Source organism: Melozone crissalis, unplaced genomic scaffold (genome assembly GCF_028551555.1).
Source record: "Melozone crissalis strain CALT ecotype California unplaced genomic scaffold, PUWL_Pcris_2 ptg000014l_1, whole genome shotgun sequence".
In the NCBI taxonomy this organism is placed as follows: Eukaryota; Metazoa; Chordata; class Aves; order Passeriformes; family Passerellidae; genus Melozone; species Melozone crissalis.
In genome coordinates, this window is record NW_026535792.1 from 11,941,877 (window position 1) to 11,962,581 (window position 20,705).

The 20,705-nt window shown below is 54.0% G+C and overlaps 1 protein-coding gene across 1 annotated transcript; it reads right to left on the bottom strand.

Moving 5' to 3' along the window:
• Window positions 1-12,751: 12,751 nt before the first annotated feature.
• Window positions 12,752-18,640, bottom strand: BCL2L10 (BCL2 like 10). The gene is made up of 2 exons (XM_054273041.1): window positions 18,157-18,640; window positions 12,752-16,162 (listed from the first exon to the last, which is right to left on the bottom strand). The coding sequence occupies exons 1-2, from the start codon at window positions 18,556-18,558 to the stop codon at window positions 16,025-16,027; spliced, it is 540 nt and encodes a 179-aa protein (XP_054129016.1). The 5' UTR covers window positions 18,559-18,640; the 3' UTR covers window positions 12,752-16,024.
• Window positions 18,641-20,705: the final 2,065 nt, after the last annotated feature.

The following is a 20,705-nucleotide window of genomic DNA, read 5'->3' on the forward strand; positions in this document are numbered from 1 at the left end:
TCCCTGCCTGCAAACAGGTGTTTGCCCAGTCTGGGAGAGCCATGCTGGCACCCCACAGCAGCTGGCCACAGGCTCCATTATGGAATTAAAGGCCACCCTGACCAGCATTGCTCATTCCCAGGCACCGTTCACGTGCGTGAATCACTGTCCTTCCCTTGGACTCATTAATCACTCCAGAATCAATAAAGGCCACATAAGTTTTTCATGTCCCAGCCATTAGTGTGACCTTGTGTCTATCTCTGCAGAGGGAATGAAATGAAAGCCCTGGAGATCAAAGCAGTGGGCAGTGCCTTTGCTCAGGGCTGATTTACAGCCACTGAGCTCATGCCGTGGTTGTTTTGGTTCCCCAGAGCCCTGAGCAGCCACAAAGCCCTTGTTGTCCCCTAGGGACACAGCAGGCAGGAGCAGACTGCTCCTACAGGATGTTCTTTAGGATTTGTTTCCTTACACACAGGGACTGCTGTCTGTCCAGGACAAGTGTCCCAGTGCCCTCAGGGATGAGCAGATGGATCTCCTTCCCCAGCACTCACCCTGCTGGGATCACACCAGAGCGGCTGTGTCCCCTGCCATGGCACCTGCCCTGCTGCCACCCCTCACCTGCTGCAGAACAAACACCTCGCACAGCAGAACCTGCTGAGAACCACTGGGAAGGGGGACCAGAAGGACCAAAGTCATTCTCCAGGGATGGGGCATGGTAAGCTCAGCCTTCCACAACCCTTGGACCAAGACTGAAGCCTCCTCCAGCCCAGAACACCTGCATGATTCTGAATGCATTGATCTCTTTTGGGACTAAGGCAGAGCCAGGCAGTGCTGCTGGCCAGCTGCCATCACTATTGATCACTTTGCATCCAGCTTTCTGGGTCAGGCCTGCTCTCATTCCACAGAGGCAGGGAACGGCCAGTGAACCAGGAAAGCACAGTGAGTGCTCAGAAATGCCTCTGGGGCACAGTGACAGGTCAGCCAGGTCCACAAAACCCAAATGCCTTCCAAACACTGTGTGCCAGAGGCAGATATGCCACTGTCACACAAGGCCCCTGATGAGTGCACACCAAACCCTCATCAGCCTGTCACAGCCCTCCTAATCAGCTCTGTCTAATGCTGCAGCAGAGGCCACAGAAATATTTGCCAAAGGAAAGAGAGTGGTTGACTTTTCAGAAAAAAAATGGGTCTTTTGCTAAGTGTGGGCATGGGAGGGTAGGTTAGGAACTGCACTGTGAAGCTTCTGTAATAGCAGGGAAAACATAACTTGGATTTAAACAGTTTCAACACTTCCCAAAACCTGAAATCAGAAATAACCATGCCTACTGGAGACAGCCCTTAATCACAGGTAGTTTGGGTTTTAATTTAAGATCACCTCCTGTTCACCTTGCCCCAGATTTCCCTGCAGGGACCACACCAAGCCCCAGCTATCCAAGCCCCTCTCAGGGATGCCATGGTCCTGGCAAAGGCACAGGGGCCAGCTGGGGGGGCAGGCTGGTTTCAGGCTGGTTCCATCACCATCCAGCCCTGCTCCCTACAGCTGTGGGATCTACCTGCCTGGCACAAACCACCCTCACCACATCACAGGCACCCGGCAGGCACCCTCCCTTCCTGCCCTCCCTCTTAGGTGGGGCATCATCCCTCTGTGCCCTCTGCCTCCCTCCCAGCTGACACAGTGGGTGTTTTTACTGGAAACACCACAGCCTCAGCCCTGTCACACTGCAATAGCTGCGGCCAGCCTGTGGCCAGCCTGTGGCTGGGTGCTGCTCTCATCCCTCAGTCTGGACTGGCTGCTTCTCCCCTCCTTGCTCCTCCAAGCAGTCGCTGTTTGCCAGGGCAGCCACGGTGGTGCTCCTCACCCTGTGTCAGGCTGACACGTCCGTGTCACACACTGGCACAGCCCTTTTGGCTTTGCCTGCAGCATCTCCCCTGGCACAGTTTGGGGAGCACAGGCACAGGCTGCTGATCCCAGCCTGCCATTCCCACAGCAATCCCACTGTAGAAGCAGTTCAGGTTTGCTGCCCACCTGCAGCCTGTGGCAGGTTTGGTGCTCACTGGCACACACCTGTCTGCCTCAGCAAGCACACAGCCCTGCCCCACTGCTCTCCCTCCAAGCCTTCAGCAGCCTGAAAGCCTCACAGCCAACAGCCCTGTGGCACCACAATGCAGCCCTGGGGTTTTTGGCCCTTGACAGGCATCAGCTCACAGAAGTAAACGTACCCAAGTGCACTAGCAAAAATTCCCCAAAGATTATACAGGGGATTTTATTCAAGGGTGATTCTGGTTTAATCTTGCAGCTGGGCTTGCTATAAACCTTTGGACTGGAGCACGTACAAGTAACTCCACCTGCCTGGCTGCCTACATGAGGATATTGTTATAAAAAATGTCACTTTGACATTTATAATAAAAGGTGAAAGTTGAGTGCTGAAGGATGGCCCAGGGCCAGGGCTGGGGGAGGACAGGCTGGCCCTGGCTGTGCCAGTGCAGGTCACCCTGGGACAGGCAGCCCCTGCCCGGCTCTGCTGGCACACGGGTGTGGTGGCACTGCAGGGGAGATGCCCACATGGCTGAACACAGAGCAGCAGCTCCTCTGTCTGCACTGGCATGCTCCCTAATGGCCACAACAGGCACAAGCACAGCCCCTGGGGCTGCAGCCACATTCCTGCCCTGTCCCAGCAACAAGCACAGCACCCACAGCAGCACTGACCAAGTGAGGAAAGGGGGATTGTGTTTTCCTCCCTTGTGCTGCTTTTTGCTCTTTCCCCCTGCCTTTTGAAATTGCAGATGAGAAGAGTAAATATTGGAAGGTTATCCTTTGTATCTCATGATCAGATCACAAGCTAGCATGTGACTGGGGAGGGAAAAACAAGTCTTTCCAGCAGATGTCAAGGCAGCCAGCCGGCTCTGCTGACTGCTGTACCTTGCTGTCTGCAGCCAAAGCCAATTCCTGCTGCATCCTTGAGGTACAGAACCTCATGATTCATCAGGATTTTATTCTAATTAAAGAAAACCCAGATGACTTTCATTTTGGGCTTGCCTATTTAGCAGCTCTGAATGCAATGTGTACGTAAGGATAAATAGCCGCTTTCAGCCCCTGTTTTGTAAACAGGCTGCAGCCCAGGGAGAGCAAGAGCAGTTTGGAGCCACCCTGTAAGTCATGTGCTGGGGGACAAAGCACAAACCTCCCAGTGGGCACAGGGACAGGTCAAAGAGCAGCCCAGGTGTGACAGCCAGCCCATGCAATGCTGTGCAGTGCTCTGAAGGCCGGGTGGCCATGGAGCAGCTGCTCTAGGGCAGCATCTCTCCATAAGGGATGGGGTCTGCTGGTCCATGAGCTCACTGCCCTCCCCTGACACACATGGGGTTTGCCCCCTCCCCAGGGCTGGAGCTGGTGCCCCAGCACACCCAGGACAGGCCCTGCCCCACGCAAACACAGGGTGATAAGGGCTGATATCAGATACCGCATCTCCAGCCATGGCCCCACCACGACCGTCACATGATGGGTCAGCAGCTCGTGGGAAGGCAGAGGCTGAAAGCTTAAAAAAAACCCAACAAGTTGCTTTGGCCAACTCCTTCCCCACAGGAAATAAAAGTTGGAGCTGAGCTTTAGCAATTTGGGTTTGAGCAGACTTTTCTCGCCTGAGGCTGGGGTGAGTTTGTCTCGCCAAGCTCCTGACCAAGCATCCAGCCACAAACCCAGCAGGGAAAGGACTTGGAGAGGGGCAGGAAGGGTGGAGACAGGCAGGTGACAAGCAAAGAGGGTGTCTGCAGCACACCTGGAGCCTGACATCGGGACAACTTTGCACGGAGAAGAAAGTCTGTCACAGACCTTCCCACTCCTGAGGCTGACACACAGAGCCAGCACACCGATATTCCCACGGTGGCTGTCCTCAGCCAGAAAAGCTGCTCCCAGTGTATGGGACCGGGCAGTGGAACATGGAAAGGCTTTTGCCCTTCCTTTGCCCAGGCTCCATGGACAATCAGGAGCTATTTTTAACCTGGCTCTTTCTTTTCCCCTGCAGAGGCGCTTGAATGGCTTTGCCGGTGCACGGAAGCGCAGGGAGCAGGGACGTCGTCCCTCATTGTGATGGGAAAGGTTATCAGGTATGAAACAAAAGTGAAATCATCCACTGGCATTCCTGGGACCAAAAATAGCTGCCTGCTTCCAGCACTGACGTTATCTGAGAGGAAGGAAGGCTCTGGATCCAGGCTGTCCTGCTCCAGGGCTCACGTAGCGACCCCGCAGCGAGCCAGCACCAGGGACCGAGAGCAGCAGCAAAGGGAGCCAGCACCAGGGACCGAGAGCAGCAGCAAAGGGAGCCAGCACCAGGGACCGAGAGCAGCAGCAAAGGGAGCCAGCACCAGGGACCGAGAGCAGCAGCAAAGGGAGCCAGCACCAGGGACCGAGAGCAGCAGCAAAGGGAGCCAGCACCAGGGACCGAGAGCAGCAGCAAAGGGAGCCAGCACCAGGGACTGAGAGCAGCAGCAAAGGGAGCCAGCACCAGGGACCGAGAGCAGCAGCAAAGGGAGCCAGCACCAGGGACCGATAGCAGCAGCAAAGGGAGCCAGCACCAGGGCTGGCTGAGAGCAGCAGCAAAGGGAGCCAGCACCAGGGACTGAGAGCAGCAGCAAAGGGAGCCAGCACCAGGGACTGAGAGCAGCAGCAAAGGGAGCCAGCACCAGGGCTGGCTGAGAGCAGCAGCAAAGGGAGCCATTCTTGCCATGGCAGATTGAAGATGAGTTAGTGATTCAGGTCCCAAAGTTGCCATCACTGCCAAGCAGCCACAGAGCCTCACAAGCAACACTCAGTGACAGTACAGCAGAGCTCATCTGTCTCACATTAATGTTCAGGGCTAGAGCCCTGCTGGGGACAGCTGTGGCACATGGACACCCCTAACAGGGGACCCTGTGAGCTGCTGGCCTTGCTCCTGCCCTGCCTGTGGGACTGGGTCTGCACAGGGACATGCTCAGCCAAGGCAAGGCTTGGCTATCAGTTCACTAAAAGCATCTTCACTGTTCCACTTACCTGGGCTTTTTTGTTATCGTATTTCCTCTTGCACAGATAGATTAAATCCAAGAACCAGCCTAACCACAAATATCCATCAGGCCTCCTTCAACAGAGGCACTCAGGTGTTTCTCAACTGAGCCTTGTCACAAAGCACAAGTGGCTTTCTGGAAGCAGAGGTTGCTGTCAGCCCACAGTCTCCGGCATGGGGCTGCCAGGGTCACCCTGAGCCAGCAGCATGTCCCTGTCTCACTGCACTGCTGCCCCTGTCCCCTGTGTCCCCTCCTTGCCTCCTGCCTTTTTGCAGTCACTCCCATCAGGACATCTGCAAGAAATGCCAGGAAACCACCCAGGATTGCCTGTCCCTCATGCTGCAGGAGCCACAACCAGCTGGGAAGCCCTTGTTTCAATTTCTTCTCTCAGGACAGCAGTGAGCAGGCACGGCCCCAGGCTGGCCCAGCACAAGCAGCACTGTGGAGGGGAGCTGGAGGGGAGGAGTGCAGGGAGACCAACACCAGCTGCTGCTCTCAGTCCTTCACCATCTGAAACCAAGCCAAAAGTCTGGGGAAGGGCTGCAGGGCAGGCCAGGAGAGCTGGAGGTGCTTTGCAGGTGGAGAGAGAGGAGCATGCAAGGGATCCTGCAGAGCCCAGGGATCTGACAAATGGCACATGGAGGCATGGCATCCTCCAGGATGTGGGGAGGGCAGGATTTGGGGGGCCCAAATGTGCTGAGCAGCCTTCTGTGAAACCCTTGGGACTTCCAGCCTGAAGAGGAGCTCATGTACTGGGCACCTGGGCTAAGAGGTACACCTCCTCCAAAGCTTCAGAGGTTAAACACCTCTGTGTGAGAGCACTGTTAGGAGCAAGGGTAAATCATGGCAGTGCTGAAGCTGGGAACCAAGGAACATGAAATCCAGGGGTAAATTTTACTTGCCTGAACACACAGTAGAACATCTACCAAAACTGTCCAAGGTGTTTTCCCAATAAGCTAAGCACTCCACTGCCTGCCAAACCCAGATTCTTCTCAGAGATTTAAGGCTCTTCCTCATTTGAATTGCAGTAATGAACTAATGTTTTGAGTGCCTCCAGCTGCCAGCAGCTGCCTCAGACTGAATTGCACCCAGGAGCTTTCCCAGGAGCTGCAGAGCCCAGCCCAGGAGCAGGAGCAGGCCTCTGCAGATGCTGCTCCATGCAGACCCAGCAGGGCAGGGAACACGGGCCAGGCTGTCCATATGGGCTCTGGCTGGGGTGGCAGAGCCACCAGCACAGGCTCCAGCCTGGCTTTCCTGGCTTTGTTGACGGGTGAAGCTTTATCACTGTTAAAACACCATTTGTTGCTGTGACTTTCCCCCCCCTTCTTAAATGTCAACTTGAAAAGAAAAATTCGGGAAAGGTCACTTACCAGAGAGACTGGCACAGCTCCAGCCACTTGGATAAACATGTGTAGGGTCAGCTGCTGCAAGAGGGGATTTTAAACCAGTTATTTACCTGGTTGAACAAGTGTTGTGTTTCTGCAGAAGAGCGAGACTTTATGTACCTTGCAGGAGGCAATCCATCTCCTCACCAGCTACTCATTGCTGCTGGGGTTGTTAACCATTTGGGACACCCAGGGGGAGAAGATGCTTAGCTCAGGATGCCAAATTTCCTATTTAAGGGGGCACAAGCACTTGTGAAATCCTCAGGCTGACTCTGAGACTGGGACACTGGGACTGACACTAAGGAGAGCTGCTCAGCAGCAGCCTCACTGCACCCCTTCCTCAGTGGAACCCACCTGGGCTGCTCTGCACCCTGCATGGCGTGGGGCTGGTCACCACTGCTTCTTCAGGCCAGCTGAGCCATTAATTCTGGGCTGGAAGCGAAGTGGCAGAGAGCCTTTAGTGAGGAGCAGCATGATCCATACCTGGATGCAGATCTGGAGCAGGTGCACTGGGTGCACTCTTATGGCAGCCTGAGACTGAGTGCTCCCTTCCCTCCTGCTCTGCCAGGTGGTTACAAAGGGCAACAGCAACATCCCCGAAAAACCCCCAGCTACCCAAAGGCACAGGTGAGCAGGGGCTGCTTGTGCAATGCAGGCAGCAGGTGTCCTGATAAGGAGCAGTCCCTGCAGGCACAGCCCCTGATGCCCTTTACCTGCTGCCTCTGCACTTCAGCTCAGCAGGTACTTTTGCCTCTCACCTGCTGAGTTTCTACCACACTGCTGAATGTGCTGGCTGCAGCCAGAAAAGGATTTGACTAAAATAACAAACCGTTGTATTCCTGTCCCAGCCTTCCCTATGGCTTCTCAACAAGGGAAACTTCACAATTCTGAACAAAATCTTGATTTCCACCCTTGTCTATAAGCAGTATGCTATTTATGACTTGTCCAGAGCAATCCATAGCTCAGCAGTCCCCAAACCAGCACATGGACCAGAGCCCCTCCCATGACTCCACCAGCCAGATGAGCCTGCTGCTAATTGTGCTTCCAAACCACCTCCAGCTGAACACACTTTGCTGATGGAGGTCCTGCCTGAGAGGGGCACCATCTCCATGCCCCAGCATCCCATCACTGCCCAGCATCCCTCCTGCACCCAACACCTCTGCAAGGGCTTGGATGAGGCCATCACCTCCACAGGCTGGGAAAGCTGGAGGCTCTCCAAGGACTGGCAGGCATGGAATGGTTTTGGGAGTGCAGCTCCATGGTCAGCCCCTGTGGCCAGCCTTGCTGAGCAACTTCCCAGCAGCAGCCCCCGTCCAGGGGAGGAGAGTGTGCTCCTGCCAGACCTTCAGCAGCCCCAGCTCCTTCTCCAGAGAGACCAAGCCACGCTGCATGCCAGGCCAGACCAAGGGATTTGGCACCAGAGCCCTTCCCACAGCAAAACAGGCACTCGCTGTCTGTGATGGGGTTTAGCTCGGCTGGCAGTGCTCACTCCCACATAAAAGCTGAGCACACAGCCTCACTCAGGACAACTCCCAGGCTCTGGGCACCTGAAGGCTCATGCTGCCCTTGTAAGGAAAGCTGTGCCAGGCAGGGAGCCCAGGCCAGCCCCATCCAAGCAGGCAGTGCAGCTGGAACACACCGGCAGGGCACAGCTCTGTGCCTCCAGCAGCCACACCAGGGGACACGGCCAGGGCCGGGCAAGGTCAGAGACAAGAGGGCTCTGCTCAATGGGAAACCACCTCCATGAGGCATTCAGGAGCTCAGCCAGACACAAGAGCTGTCAGCAGTGGGAAAAGGGCAGCTGCTGGTGCTGCCAGTAAAAGCAAAAGAAAAGGAGAAATCAGCCCACCGCAGCTTCCGATCGGATGTGACAGCGCTGTCTGAGCTCCTCAGCAAACCCAGCGTGCTGCAAGTGCAGCAGGAGCCCAGGAGCTGCCAAGGGAGGGGAAGTGCAGAGCTCCAGGGCTGTGGGGAGGGGAGGGGAGCCACCTTCAGCAGCCCTGACTGTGCACTAACCCACAGGCAGCTCTCTGGGTTACACACCTCTGCTCACACACACCCTGGAGGCAGCCCAGGCCCTGTTCCATGTGTGCCACAGCCCTGCTAATGCTCCTGCCCCCTCCTGGCAGCCTGCCCCCAGCAAGGGGTGGGATTTTCCAAGAAAACCAGAGACAGATTGTTCTGTATCGCTGGGGAAACTGAGCCTCTAGCACCCCTGTGCTGGCCAGGGAGGATGGCTGCAGGCAGCCTGTTCCCAAACAGAGCAAAGCATTCCCACCAGGCCCCCACGCCCTTGGAATAATTCACTTTTTGTGGAATCCAGTCACTTAAAAAAAAAAAAAAGCAAAAACAACACAGAAAACCCTTCCCCAGGCCTGCAGCAATATTTTGTCTGTAAATAATCTAGGGAGCAAGGTCACATTCCCAAGTGAGCACTCTGTGGGGAGGGTGGGCAGGGGGCAGAGGGGGATGTGGAACAAGGAATGCACAACCCCATACCCGGGCACGGCCAGCCTGGGGACCAGGGGAGAGCAGGAAAAGGGGGCTGGGGGTGGAGGCAGAGCAGAAAAGGGCTCTAGGGGTAAGAGGCAAGATGATTTCATCTTTCTTTCACCAGCTGTCCCTGAAGCAGGGACAAAGCTGCCACCTCCATCCTCCCACACTCAGCACATCTCAGCCCTGGCAGGATGGGGTGTGTGTGTGTGTGGCACAGAGCTGAGCAGGGCTCAGCCTGCCCTGCCCAGGGATGGTGGCAGGAATGCCCTGCTCACCTGGGAGCACCTGCACCACTGCTGCAATGCTGGAGCCATGCAGTGCCAGGGGAGCTGTGGCTGTCCTGCCCCAGTGCTCCCTGCAGGGATGGCACAGAGAGCCACCCTGGCACTCCCTGAGCCTGTGCCAAAGGCAGTGACATCCAGGCTTTGCTGCTGGAGCAGGCTCCCAGGGGCAGCCCCAGCGTGGCCACCAGCAGTGCCACAGCTGCACCTGCACAGGGACAGCTCCCAGCACAGCAGGGATGTGCCTCCCACAGCCCACAGCCCTGCCAGCCCTGCAGGACGGGGAGCAGGGCCACTCTGGGGAGCCACCCACAGCCTGGATGGAGCAGATGGCAGAACAAACAGCGCCAGGGTTTCTGTTTCACATAATCTTCTGCCCTGCTCACTCCCACACGTAACCTTTTCCTCCCATGGAGCAGGACTTGGCTTGGAAAAAGCAGCCAGGAAACCTGGAAGGGTTTCAGAGTGGCAGGTGTTCTGCTCTGAACATCACCAAGGACAACACACAGACCCCAGATGATTTTTCCTTTATTTAAAAACAGACACAGGCAAGATTTGTGCTGTTTTGTGCTTTGCTCAAAAGAGTTTATGAGTAATTATTTTTCCTTTTTCTAGTGAGGAGAAGGGTGATGCTGCTGTGGGAGAGAGCTGCCTACAGGAGTGAGAACACTTAGGGATGGCAGGCTCTTCATGCCACAGCCCTGAGTGACCTGTGCTGTGCTCAGGCCAGTCAGGCACTGCAGGGCTCTGTCCTTCAGGGCATACAGGTGTTTGGGGAAAAAATAAGAAAAAAAGGGGGAAAATATTCAAACCTTGCACATTTAGACTATCCAGAGCCACAAAACTGAGGGGTTTCTGTCACACCCAGTGGTGCTCCTCTGCATGGGCTGTGCGAGGATCCAGCACAGCCCCTCCTTGGAACCACCACCAATCCAGCCCAGGTATGAAATGCCCAGGGAGCCCCATCACTTGCAGGCTCCCAGTATCATTAGATTCCACATTTAAATCTCTGCTGGATATCAGGAAACAAGCATTTGCCTTGCCTGTCAAGCACCATCAGCTCCCAGCTGCTACTGATCACGCCAGCACGCTTTACAAGGCTGTTTCACACACAGCTGGTGGAATTTGTTCTTGCTCACGCAGCAGAATCATCCATCAGAGTCACCTCACCACCACCCAGCCAGCACAGCACCTTGTGGCCACTCCTTCATGGGGCTGTGCCTGGCACCAAGAGGCAGCCATGCCCATCCAGGGCAGCACAGCCCTGGGTGCCTCCCTGCAGGCAAAGCTGGGAGCACATCCTCTGCCTAAGGACAGGGGGAATGCCCCTGGTGGGGGCACAAAGCAGCCATGAGCAGCCAGAGCAGCAGCAGGGTCAGCCTGTGTGCCAGCAGGATGGGTGATGAGATTTTGCTGGCAGTTCCCTGTCGCAGACATCTTTTATGAAAAATGTTTTCCTTAGGATTTTTCCTCCTGAGAAGATGAGAGGCTCAGAAACTAAATGTAAACATTGATTATCTGCTGCTGTGGAATGCAACAGGAGGATCTGTGACTGGCCCATGTTGGATGTTTCTAATTAATGGCCAATCACAGCCCAGCTGGCTCAGACAGAGTCTGAGACAGAGCCTTTGTTATTCATTCCTTCTTATTCATTCTTAGCTAGCCTTCTGAGGAAATCCTTTCTTCTATTCTTCTAGTATAGTTTTAATGTAATATATATCATCAAGTAATAAATCAAGCCTTCTGAACCATGGAGTCAGGTCCTTGTCTCTTCCCCCAACCTGAGACCCCTGTGAACACCGTCACAGTTCCCAGAGAGAGAGGAGTTTCCAGTGTGTGCCCTGCACCAGCTCCTCACTGAGCCACATGGCTCTGCCTGTGTTTTAGGAGTTCCCAATGAGCTCATCATAAAGCCTCATAATTAATGTTTCAAAATTAATAACAACAGCCTGGGATTCTCCTGAAGACAACAACAGCTCCAAGGAAGAGGCCAACCAGCCATTAGGTAGCACACTACAAACAGTGCTCTCCCCAGCCTTGGATGAAGGCAAGTGGTTTTGCCCTTTTGCTATTATGCATTGCAAATTGAAAGTGCCAGCCAGAACTGCTGGCTTTGGTGTCAGGCTGCAGAGCAGGGCTCCAGCTGCCATGTCCAGCCCCCCAAGGTGCACAGCAGCACAGAAACCTCCCCTGTGCTCAGACTGAAGCAGGCCACCCTTCCCCACAGCCTCTCAAGGGTATCAGCCACCTTTGATAACAAAAACAGACAGCAGCAGATGCTGTAAGCAGGGTGTGGGGCTCCTGCTGTTACTCACCGTGTGCTGAGCTGCTCAGACAAACAAAAGAGCAGGTTGGGTCAAACACAAGAACTTCTTCAAGTGAACTGTAGTCACAGGTCAGGATCATTAAAGGGATTAAATGCAGAAAGCACCAAGTTTCTGCAGTGGCTCTCTGCACACAGCTTCCCAAGGCCCTGCACTGCAGTCTCTTACTACAGAACTCCACAGTCTCACTCACTCCCATGGCCAGCATGGCCCTAACTCAACTGAAGCACTCATTTTAACAGGTTTAATTCTTAACTGAAAGAAATGTGCAACACACACCAGCTTGGGCGAGCATCCAGAAACCATGAGATTGCCAAGGGGCAGGTATCAGTGCCAGGCTGTAGTGCTGGAAACTTACCACAGACTGGGCAGAAAGACACAGCCTGTGTGAAAAGAGACTTTGACAAAGAAAGCCAGCTCCTCTCTTCACCTCTCATTTGAATTAAACAAATAGACCAAGCCCAGGCAGAGAAAAAATCCAACAAAATGATCTCGTCAGTTCAGCAGAGTTGATTTTTAGACTTCCTGCACTTGACTTTAAGTAAATCAGGATTTTATGTTTTTATTTTTAACTCTGTTCTCATTTAAAAACTCCAGTTAGTGACAGGATAATTGTTAACAGTTTGAAGATAACATTTAAGTGCTCCTAACAATGGCAGCATTTAAGAAGGAGTTACACTGATACCTTTTAAACCTGAAAGCAAGTGATTTCCCAGCCATGACAGCATTTTCTCTTGGCAAGGACAACCCAGCTGGAGTCTGGTACAGAAAGCAGTTGGAGAAACAGAAGTGAAACCCAGAAGTTTCTTTTCATTGTCTAAACAGAACGAGCACAAGAAGTGAAATTACGTGAATAAATGCTGTGCCACTTGACCTTTTTGGTTTCCAGTGATTCTCTGGGGGTTTTCTGGCTGTCCAATTGCTAAGTCATTTGTAACAGGGCTCTCCTGTGCTACCCAGGCTTGGGTACCACCCTGCAGTGTGCATGGGCAGGAAAGGACACAGCACCAGCACCAATTTCTCCAGTGAGACGTGCCAGACCAGATTTTTTGCATACCACAGCAAAGCAGTTCAGCACCTGCCATGTAACACCAGCCTGCAACTCACATTTTTTCAGCTCTAACAGTGCCTCACTTTTTCCAAGTCAAAAAGAAACCCACTGGCCAGTTCAGCACTCTTAAGGCTGATGAATAAATTGCTTTTTCCTTTAATGAGCAGCTGGGCTGCTGCAACAGCACTGCAACCTTGGTTACAGATCAGAACTGGGCAGGGAGCAGGTGCAGGTCCAGAGATAACACTGACAGCTCCTGTCAGACCATTGTGAGCACCTCTATGAAGTGGGAACACTGCTTTCCCCAGCCCTCAGCCCTGCACAGATCTTCACACACAGCACAGGAGGGACTCAAAACTGGTGATGGAAGAGCCCAGGCAGCACCTTCACTCCTTTTCCCTCAAATGCAGGTGCTGCCAGCACTAAGAGCCCTGGAGCAAGCCAGGATTGTGCAGGATGGGGCCCAGCAGAACCTGCAGCAATTGCTTATGTGCAGGCAGGATGAGCCTGCTGCATCCACCACAGGCCTGGGAAGCACAACAGTGCTGGAGAGACAGAAGCTGCCGTGAGGATCAGACACAGCCTTGCACTGAAACACCACCCACTCACTCCCCTTCTGCTTTTAAAGGAAGGAACAGCAGCATCTTGCTTCCCTCTTCTGAGGCAGAAAGCAGATGAGCAGCAGTTTTCAATTGAGAAATATATTACTTCATTGAGACAAAATGTCAGGCTGAAACTGAAATAGTTTCTTTTAAAACCAGAAGTCATGCAAACGTAAGTTAGTCTGAACTGCCCTGAAATCAACAGGGCTCCAGTGATTTAAGTTCTGCTCTTCAATCCCACATTGCCACGTCAGAGAGCAGCCCAGGGAGCCTGGCCCTGGCTGGGATGGGCAGCTCCCACCTGTGCCTGTTGCAGCAGCCTGGGCTGTGCCCCTGCTCCAGGGCACTGAGCTCAGGCTCCCAGCAGGGACCAGAGCAGCCTGGCCCAGGCAGTGCTGCCCCTGCGGCCTCCTGACCCAGCCTGCAGCCTCCCTGGCTCCCAGAAAGCCCACTCCCAGCTTCTCCAGGCCAGGAAAGACTGGCACATGCTCCTCAAGCTGCACTTTGGAAAGGGTCAGGTTTACACCAAAAGCTGATGTGACCGTTAAAGGGCATTTCCAGGCTGGGTTTGATGGGGGTTTTTTCACTTTTCCAGAGCACACTGGAAAAGCCAGCATAAATATCCTCTCTGCTATTGTTTCTGTGGAGCCTGCCAGATCAGATTACACTGAAAATCAAGATACAGATATTTTATCTTTGTTCTGTTTGGCACAGGAGAGACATTTGACCTTTGTTTAGAGCATTTCTTGCCCTGTCATTCCCCATGCTTTTCATCATACAAGCATCCCACATTTTAGAAACTACTTCCAGTTCCCAGGACCCACCAGCTCATTCCCACTGTGGGCAAAGTTTCGGGCACTGGATGTCTGCAGGCAGATACCCAGAGCACTGAGCTGTCACACACAGGGGTGTCAGCCCTGCAGGAACCTGAGAGAGGAACTGAGCACAGCCCTGCACCATGGGCTCCCAATCCCCTTGCTGAGAGGAGGCAAGCTGGAGGTTAGAGAACTGGAAGTTGGAGAACAAGCAGACGTTTATTCCAGCCAGCAGCGTGAGGGGGAGGACCAGCAGCTCCTTCCTGCCTGTGTGGGACTTACCAGCCCCTGAATGCCCCTTTTTGTCCCTGTCCCACATCTGTGGCCAGCCAGCACAAGGCTGCTCTGTCCAGCACGCCTGCCTCAGGCCCGGTGGCCAGCAGAAGGAGAAGCAGGGTGGCCACTGGCAGCCACAGGGATGCTGACCTGAGCTTTCCCAAGGGGAAGCTGGCTGCCCACTGGACGTGCAGCTGGAACAGGCATCAGAGCCCCCAGACTGGACACAGGGGCAGGAGACCAGCCTTGCCCAACACCCTCAAAGAGTACAGCTGCTCAGGAGGACTAATCCAGGAAGGTTGAACTCCACCAGCACATTGCACAGCTGTCATCATAACATGGACCAGAACTTCAGTTTCAGTAAAAAGCATGCACGTGTGAGAGAGGCAGCAGCAAGTCCTGGCAAAGAAGAAACAAGAGCTCTGTCACTCTCTACAAGCTCTCAGAGGAGCCTGATTGCACCCACCTATGTTAGTAAACTTTGGCCTACAAAACCAGCAGGTTGCTTCCAATCCCGATGCTGAAGATGGACCTTTCGGATGGGATTTTCCACTCTAGTTTGGACTGCAGGGCTGCTCTGGAGACTGGTATCAAACTGCTCTGGTGCTTCACAAGTCCTTGTCTCAGGTCAAAGCACCAGCAATACAGTGAATACAAACTGATGCATCCAGGTAACCACCAAAACACACACTGTCTGAGCAGCAGCACCCATCCGACCTAATAATCAGAAAGATTTTTTAAAATAAAAATACTCAACATTTATTCACCTTTGAAGTCACCATAGTAAAATTGTACAGTTGTGAGTAACCCAGGAACATTATTCAAAAGCTACCAGAAACATAAGGCAATTTGTACAACCTGTACAACAATTGAAAGAAATACACAGCATTTTGAAAACAGAGTGAAATATTACTAAAACAAGACAACGCTTGATACACGCTAGAGTGACGAGAACCAGCATTAAGTTTTAAACAAAAATAAAGATGTTATGGCTACAAGTATTATACAGTGATAAATACTTCAAAAATATATTAAGATATATGGAAATTCTCACTTTGTAAGGGAAATCCAGAGAAATTCCAGCCTTCACTGGATTTCAATATACCAATTAAGGTTTAATATTTAAATTCTTTTCCTTTCAGTAGGAACCAGTTCTGCAGCCATTACTGTCCTGTATCAATACTTACCTTCTTGTAGTGTAATGAATTCAGCCTTATGTTACACTAAGCCCTAATGCTTCTAGCATCACAGGCACCAACTGCCCTAAATGAACAAAGGAGTTGCCTTTTGATTACAAGTGCTGTGCACCACGTTTGAAGCCATAAACCACATCAGATCACAGTCAAGGTTTGCCCACTTTACAGCATTAATGAAGGCGGGTTCCAAACTTGCCTCCAGGTAAATGAGACTTCTTGAACAGAGGGTTTAGTAGCAAGCCCACCATAATGTTTTCCTAGCATAACACCAAGCACTCAGAAGTTACAGTACATGAACCATGCTAAAGTTTAGGTTTACACCTTCAAAAAAGAAAGTCCAGAGGATGTTTGGAGATAACAGGTTTTGAACATGCACAAATAGTGCTCTAGTACACATCTGTCTGTGCCGTCACTGGGTAGTGAGTGAAGCAGTTTATAGCCAAGGATTTGGTGAGGCAGTTTTCTGAGCCAGTTTAAAAATATAGACTTCTTCTTAGAGGGTCTGTTCTATAGAAAATAAAGTGAAATCTGGTAAACTGTCAGTTTTGAGAGTACTTTCCCTGGGCAGGATGCGCCGGTGTCCTACCGCACCAGGAGGAAGGCCAGCCCCGCCATGCCGATGCCGATGCCCGCCGCCGCCGCCACGATGGCGTTGCCGATGGTGCTGCTCTGCTCGGCCGCCTCCGAGCCCGGCCTGCCAAAGAACCGACAGAAGCCATCCTGCAACACCAACACAAAGGACACTCAGTTGTTGAGCTCGCAGTTAACTGGGTTTCTTTAACAAGCCTTTGAATTTCATCCTCCCAGCTCAGCCTCTGTCAGCTGCAGAAGTCTCTGTCCAGTCATGGAGGTCTGAACCCACTGCCTTGCGCACAGGCAGAAACATTTTGTAAGAGCTTTTGCACAAGGCAACAGAAAGGAGTAGCTACAAGTGATTGCATACTTAGCTCAAGAGACAATTGGACACTTCCTACTGAGATGCTCAGTGTGTCATTACATATTTCTGCCCTTTTAGGCAAGTTTCTGATGGGAGCTGCCAGCACTGTTCCTCCTACTTAAGTTTCAGAAAGCATCTAAAACACAGGATATGGAAATTTCCACTTTTAAGACAGAAAGCCAAAGCCAGTCCCATCTCAGTGGATGTGGGACTGATTACACACCCACTTGGAAAGGCCGGGTGGACACTGCTCAGAGCTGACCTATGACAGAGCAAAGCTGGCAGCTGCTCTCCCAGATCATTGTGATAATCAGAAGTGGCAGCAACACAACTCCAGATGGTCGTGTTTGAACTCTGCTCCGCAGATGTCTATGTAAACAAGTTATACTCTTAATTTCTTCCGGAACTTTGTTCTTTACACTTTGATTTGTGTGAACAGGCAATAGGATTTTGCCAATTTTGCCAAGTGACAGTGTTCTCTGCAGCCAACCACCACACTGTTCTGAGCAGCCAGATGGACCAGTGACCACTGGAAAACCAAGTTCATTTTGGTCTGCTGGAAAAGTCAGCTAAACCAGTGGCTACTTCCCCTCCGTTCTATTTTTAGTGCTTATTTGTACTGACAAAGTATTCCACTAGGACTGGAAATAAGAAACGAGCAGTTTTGTGGGATAGCTGACATTTTGTTCAGAAACGCAGGCAGAGCTGCATTAATGCCTTTAAAGCTGTACCTCCAAGCGAGCATCTCTCGGGGCAGACAAAATGCCCACACCTTCCTCCCCAGGCCCCACCTGACCGGCCTCGGGACGGACAGAACAGGAGCCGCAGGTCTGCAGGCTGGGTGCCTTCATACACAGGTGTGCTTAAGGACAGGCACAGGTTTGTGCTCACACCTGGGACAGGACCTGTGCCGGCCTGCTCGCCGAAACCCACAGGCTGTGCACCCGAGGGGAAGGCAAACCTCGCTCCCCAATGGCCCAGCAGCATCAGCGTCGCTCCTGCGGGATCGGGATGGGAGGCTGCATCCCAACGGGGCCGTGCGGGGCACCCGCAGGCACCTAATGGCCCAGCGAACACACACCGCGTGTGGCGATGGCCAGCATCCCCCGGGGACACACCGCGTGTCGCGATGGCCACCATCCTCGGGGGCACACCGCGTGTCGCGATGGCCAGCATCCCCTAGGGACACACCGCGTGTCGCGATGGCCAGCAGCCCCTGGGGACACACCGCGTGTCGCGATGGCCAGCATCCTCGGGGGCACACCGCGTGTCGCGATGGCCAGCAGCCCCTGGGGACACACCGCGTGTCGCGATGGCCAGCATCCTCGGGGGCACACCGCGTGTCGCGATGGCCAGCAGCCCCTGGGGACACACCGCGTGTCGCGATGGCCAGCATTCCCCGGGGACACACCGCGTGTCGCGATGGCCAGCATCCCCTAGGGACACACCGCGTGTCGCGATGGCCAGCAGCCTCTGGGGACACACCGCGTGTCGCGATGGCCAGCATTCCCCGGGGACACACCGCGTGTCGCGATGGCCAGCAGCCTCTGGGGACACACCGCGTGTCGCGATGGTCACCATCCCCCGGGGACACACTACGTGTTGCGATGGCCACCATGCCCGGGGTGCCCGCCCATCGCCGGCAGTACCACGGGCACGTCTCCCCCGGGACGAGCCGCTGCCCGGAGGCGGGGGCTGCCCTGCCCCGCTAACCGGGGATGGGGCTCGTGTCCCGGCACCCGCCCCAGGCCGCTCCCGCCGCCCCGTCCCCGCTCACCCATCCGCCGTGCGCCTCCAGCCACTCGCCGCGCTCCTCGGCCAGGTATGCGGCCAGGTGAGCGGCCAGGCAGCGCGGCCCGTCGCTGCAGCCCCGCTCGGCCAGCGCGGCCGCCAGCGTGCCCGCGAACACCACGAGCGCCAGCAGCCGGCCCCAGTTGAGGCCGCCGTCGGCCTCGAGCTGCGCCGCCACCCTGGCCAGCAGCGCGGCCGCCTCCCGCGGCTCGGCCCGCGCCAGCGGCGCGCAGGAGCGGAAGAAGGGCCGCTCCTGCCGCTCCAGCTCGGCCGCCGCCCGCCGCAGCGTGCCCGCCGTGGGGCTGCAGGGCAGCGCGGCGCTGCCGGCGCGGTGCTGGAAGTAATCCTCCAGCAGCAGCGCCGTCTCCTCCTTCAGCGAGCGCGGCATGGCGGCTGCCCACGGCGCCGGCCCCACAGCAGCAGCAGCAGCTGCCGCCGACTAAGAGGCGGGGCGGCCCCTCCGCCCGGCCCGGCCCGGCCCAGTCCGGCCCGGCCCGCCCCAGGCTCCCCGCCTCCGGGGCGGGGCCAAGCGGGCACGTTCCCATCGGCAGGGACCGCCCGCATCCCTGGAAAGACATCGGCGGTACATTGCTGTGGGCCTTGCTTGGCGGCCGAGGGACTTACCGGGTGCTGCCTCTCAAATAGTGTTTTAAATCCTTTTGGCTGTTTTGTTCCACATTAATGGCCCGCCCGAACGTGTATTCTTTTCATCAGAGGAGATACAGTTTTTCAGGGTCATGGGGTGAGTTTTTTACCCAGTCCGTCGGGACTGTCCTAAACACCGCCCCAAACGCGGTGCAGGCCTGGCACAGGGCACCCGGCACAGGGCACACAGCACAGGGCACACAGCACAGGGCACCCGGCACAGGGCACACAGCACAGGGCAGCCGGCACAGGGCACCCGGCACAGGGCACACAGCACAGGGCACCCGGCACAGGGCACACAGCACAGGGCACACCCGGCCTGTGCCTTCTGCTCAGTGCCCTTTGCAGGTGAGCTGCTGAAGGTGCCCTAAGCAAAGCGTGGCAGTGACCCAGCCCTGCTGTACCTGTGTTGGCACAGGCACTGCCACAGTCCCTGGCACCGTGGCTGCCTCACCTCTGGTCCCACAGCCAGCTCAAGGTGCCCAATGTGCCAGCACAGCTTGGCTTCACTCTGTCTGTCTTGAGATACAGCTGTCTCCATGTTACATCCCCGTTAGAAAATCTAAAAATAGGTGGTTGGAATCAATTCTGTTGCAATTTCTCAGATCGCTATCAAGAATTGGCCGGATCCCTTAGCGTCCCTCCTAAGGCGAACTTTAGTTTTACATCCGCGTTCTTGGCTTTTGTTTTGTTTTGTTTTGTTTTGAAGCAGGGAAATAGAGTCTGTTTATGTGCTAGAGCAGTGGCTGGAATGAGATCTGTACTTTTCACAAGAGTTTTACACACATGCTTTTAAAACTATTTTTCCTTATGATTGTTAATCCTGGAGCAGGAATTTCCTATTGCATTCCTCACGGCAGGAGTGCAAGAGGGAGAGGCTGCTCTTTCTCTAGCAATATCCCTTTCCACCCTTCCTGTTTATATAGCATTTTTGTTTAACAGGACAGGCCCCAGCTACAGCTCCCTTCTCTCCACACGTTTATGGAATAGAGGTGTTTCTGACACAAAATAGCTTGAAATATGAACAGGGGAATCTCGAAACCATGGGTTTTCCAAAGCCTCCCGGACAGCCTTTAGTGAGCAAAAAACACAATGGGTACTTCAGTGTCCTGTTCCTCCAAGTGTCATTTATCTGATGGGAAGTTGAGGCCCATCCTGGTTGATGTTTTCACCATTACCTCAGGAACAAAGAGGTGATTTTCACAGGTGGCAAGCCCATGCACCCCCACACAAAAAGGCAGTGGCCCTGAAGTGCAAAACCCACAGCATTTCTCCATGCAAGACAGAAGTGCAAGATGCAATGTCAGACTCATTCTCACTGGATCTGGTGACAGTTTGGGCACTGATGTCACTCGGAACAAGCTGGCTCAGCACTTTCCCCAGGCCCTCAGAAGAGGGGAAATGAAACAATGCACCTAAATTAAGAAGGTGCTTTTTTCAGTGACTGAACTGAGCACTTCCACAAGCCACCTTCAGGCTGACCATAAAACCTACACTGAAGTCGAGAGGACAGCTGGCCACAGCTCAGTTCTCTCCTGACAAGGCAGAAAGCTGAACTGCTGCACCTCCAGGTGATCTGCACATCTGATTTACCCAAAAAGCCACAGCCTGGGCCCTCAACAGAATTTCAGTGCCCAGCTTTTTTCACTGGCACCCCACTGCAACCCAAGGAGCTCCCATAAAACACATACCCTGCATTTCCAGTTCCTTCCTGGGTACCCAACAAGGATCTGGAAAGAAAACATTACATTAGCTGGGATCCTTCTGAGCAGGAAAACAATCTGAGTTCTTGCCTCCTGAATACAGGGTGAGCTGAGATGGCATTTCAAGCACTTCCATGGGCTGCTCACTCTCATTTGCTGAGGTTCACCTTGGGTATTTCCAGAAGAT